Genomic DNA, 1,636 nt, shown 5'->3' with positions numbered 1-1,636 from the left:
CAACTACAAAACATCTCACCAAATCCTATCTTTGAGAAACAAATGCTCTGAAAAACTGAAGTAGAGAAATCTAGATTGAAGAAAGGAATTAAGAGTAACTGTCTTCCAAGTTACAAATGCTAGTTGTGTATATAGGGCAAACATCGAGTATTGTCTACATTATTAACAATTTATATTTAAATTGGTAGCAACATAAATCAAAATTAAAATGTACATCCTTGTTGTGACTTTTCATGGGGATTGTTGTCTTGTAAGACTACAACTTTGTGGAAAAGCCAGAAACTCTCCAAGGTTGGAATAGGAGCAGAGATCAGAGAGCTCGTAAACAGGCGATGCATCATAACAATGCTACAAACTCGGGGCAGAAGCTCTCACCTGGTTATGAAGAGAAAAGGAATTTAGATGACCAAGGCACCAAAGGGGGAAACCTTTTTACATTGACAAGCTTCCACAGAGCATTTTTCACGTCCTTGTTCCTCAGGCTGTAGATGAAGGGGTTCAACATGGGGGTCACCACAGTGAATACTACCGCACCAATTTTATTTGTGTCATCGGGGTGGGAGGATGAAGGGAAGAAGTAAATCCCTACAATGGTCCCATAGAAAAGTAATACCACTGTGAGGTGGGAACCACAAGTGGAGAAGGCTTTCCATTTTCCCTCCGTGGATGAGATTCTCAGGACAGCCCTGGTGATGCAGATGTAGGAAAAGAGGATCAGAGCAAAGGGGAAGGCAATCACAGATAGGCCCGCGGCAAACAATACAAGTTCATTGAGCATCGTATCAGAACAGGACAGTTTGATCAGAGGAGCCAGGTCACAGAAGAAGTGTGGGACCGTGTTACTGTCACAGAAGAGCAATTGAGTGAGCAGAACAGTGTGTGTCAGGGCAACAGCGTTACTGAGGACCCACGGGATGACTGTAAGCAAAGCACAGATCCTGGGCTGCATGATGGTCATGTAGTTCAGAGGGTAGCAGATGGCCACAAAGCGGTCATAGGCCATCACCCCTAAGAGGAAATTGTCAATGACGACAAACACGATGGAGAAGTACATCTGTGAGATGCAGCCCTCATAGGAGATGGACTGACTCTTGGTCTGAATATTCACCAGCATTTTGGGCACCGAGGTGGAAATGGAAGAAATATCGGCGAATGACAGATTGGCAAGGAAGAGATACATGGGGGTGTGAAGGTAAGGATCCAATCCGATGGCCAGAATGATGAGCCCATTCCCAGCCACGGTGACCAGGTACATACCCAGGAAAAGCACAAAAAGGATCTTCTGCTGGTCAGCCTGGCTGGAGAGTCCCAGGAGAATGAATTCAGAGATGTCAGTTTGGTTTCTTCGATGCATAGTTCTTCTGATCTACGGAAAGGAACGCAAGATTCCCACAGAAAAACCACTAACTTGCCATTCAACTGGAGTCTTTTGGGGAGTGGGGGTACTCCTTCCAAAGTGAGAGGCAATGCAGAATGGGGATTAACCAACCAACCTTCCATCCAAACAGACAGACAAAAACAAACCTACACACACACCCAGTCTACTAGCTGTTGAGTCAATTCTGACTTATTGGAATATACCGGGCATTGGCAATGTCAGTCATTGCTGGATGGGTGGATTGAATACTTCCTCTAG

General features: G+C 45.0%; 1 protein-coding gene across 1 annotated transcript; it reads right to left on the bottom strand.

Moving 5' to 3' along the window:
- Window positions 1-379: 379 nt before the first annotated feature.
- On the bottom strand, window positions 380-1,387 carry LOC142445657 (olfactory receptor 1S1-like). The gene has a single exon (XM_075547600.1). It carries the CDS (start codon window positions 1,352-1,354, stop codon window positions 380-382), a length of 975 nt encoding a protein of 324 aa, XP_075403715.1. The 5' UTR covers window positions 1,355-1,387.
- Window positions 1,388-1,636: the final 249 nt, after the last annotated feature.

Source organism: Tenrec ecaudatus, chromosome 4 (assembly GCF_050624435.1).
Source record: "Tenrec ecaudatus isolate mTenEca1 chromosome 4, mTenEca1.hap1, whole genome shotgun sequence".
Taxonomy (NCBI): domain Eukaryota; kingdom Metazoa; phylum Chordata; class Mammalia; order Afrosoricida; family Tenrecidae; genus Tenrec; species Tenrec ecaudatus.
This window is presented reverse-complemented; position numbering and strand designations above follow the sequence as displayed.

Excerpts from the sequence above, each read along its gene's own strand:
- LOC142445657 (XM_075547600.1), bottom strand. The coding sequence starts at position 1,354 with ATGCATCGAAGAAACCAAACTGACATCTCTGAATTCATTCTCCTGGGA.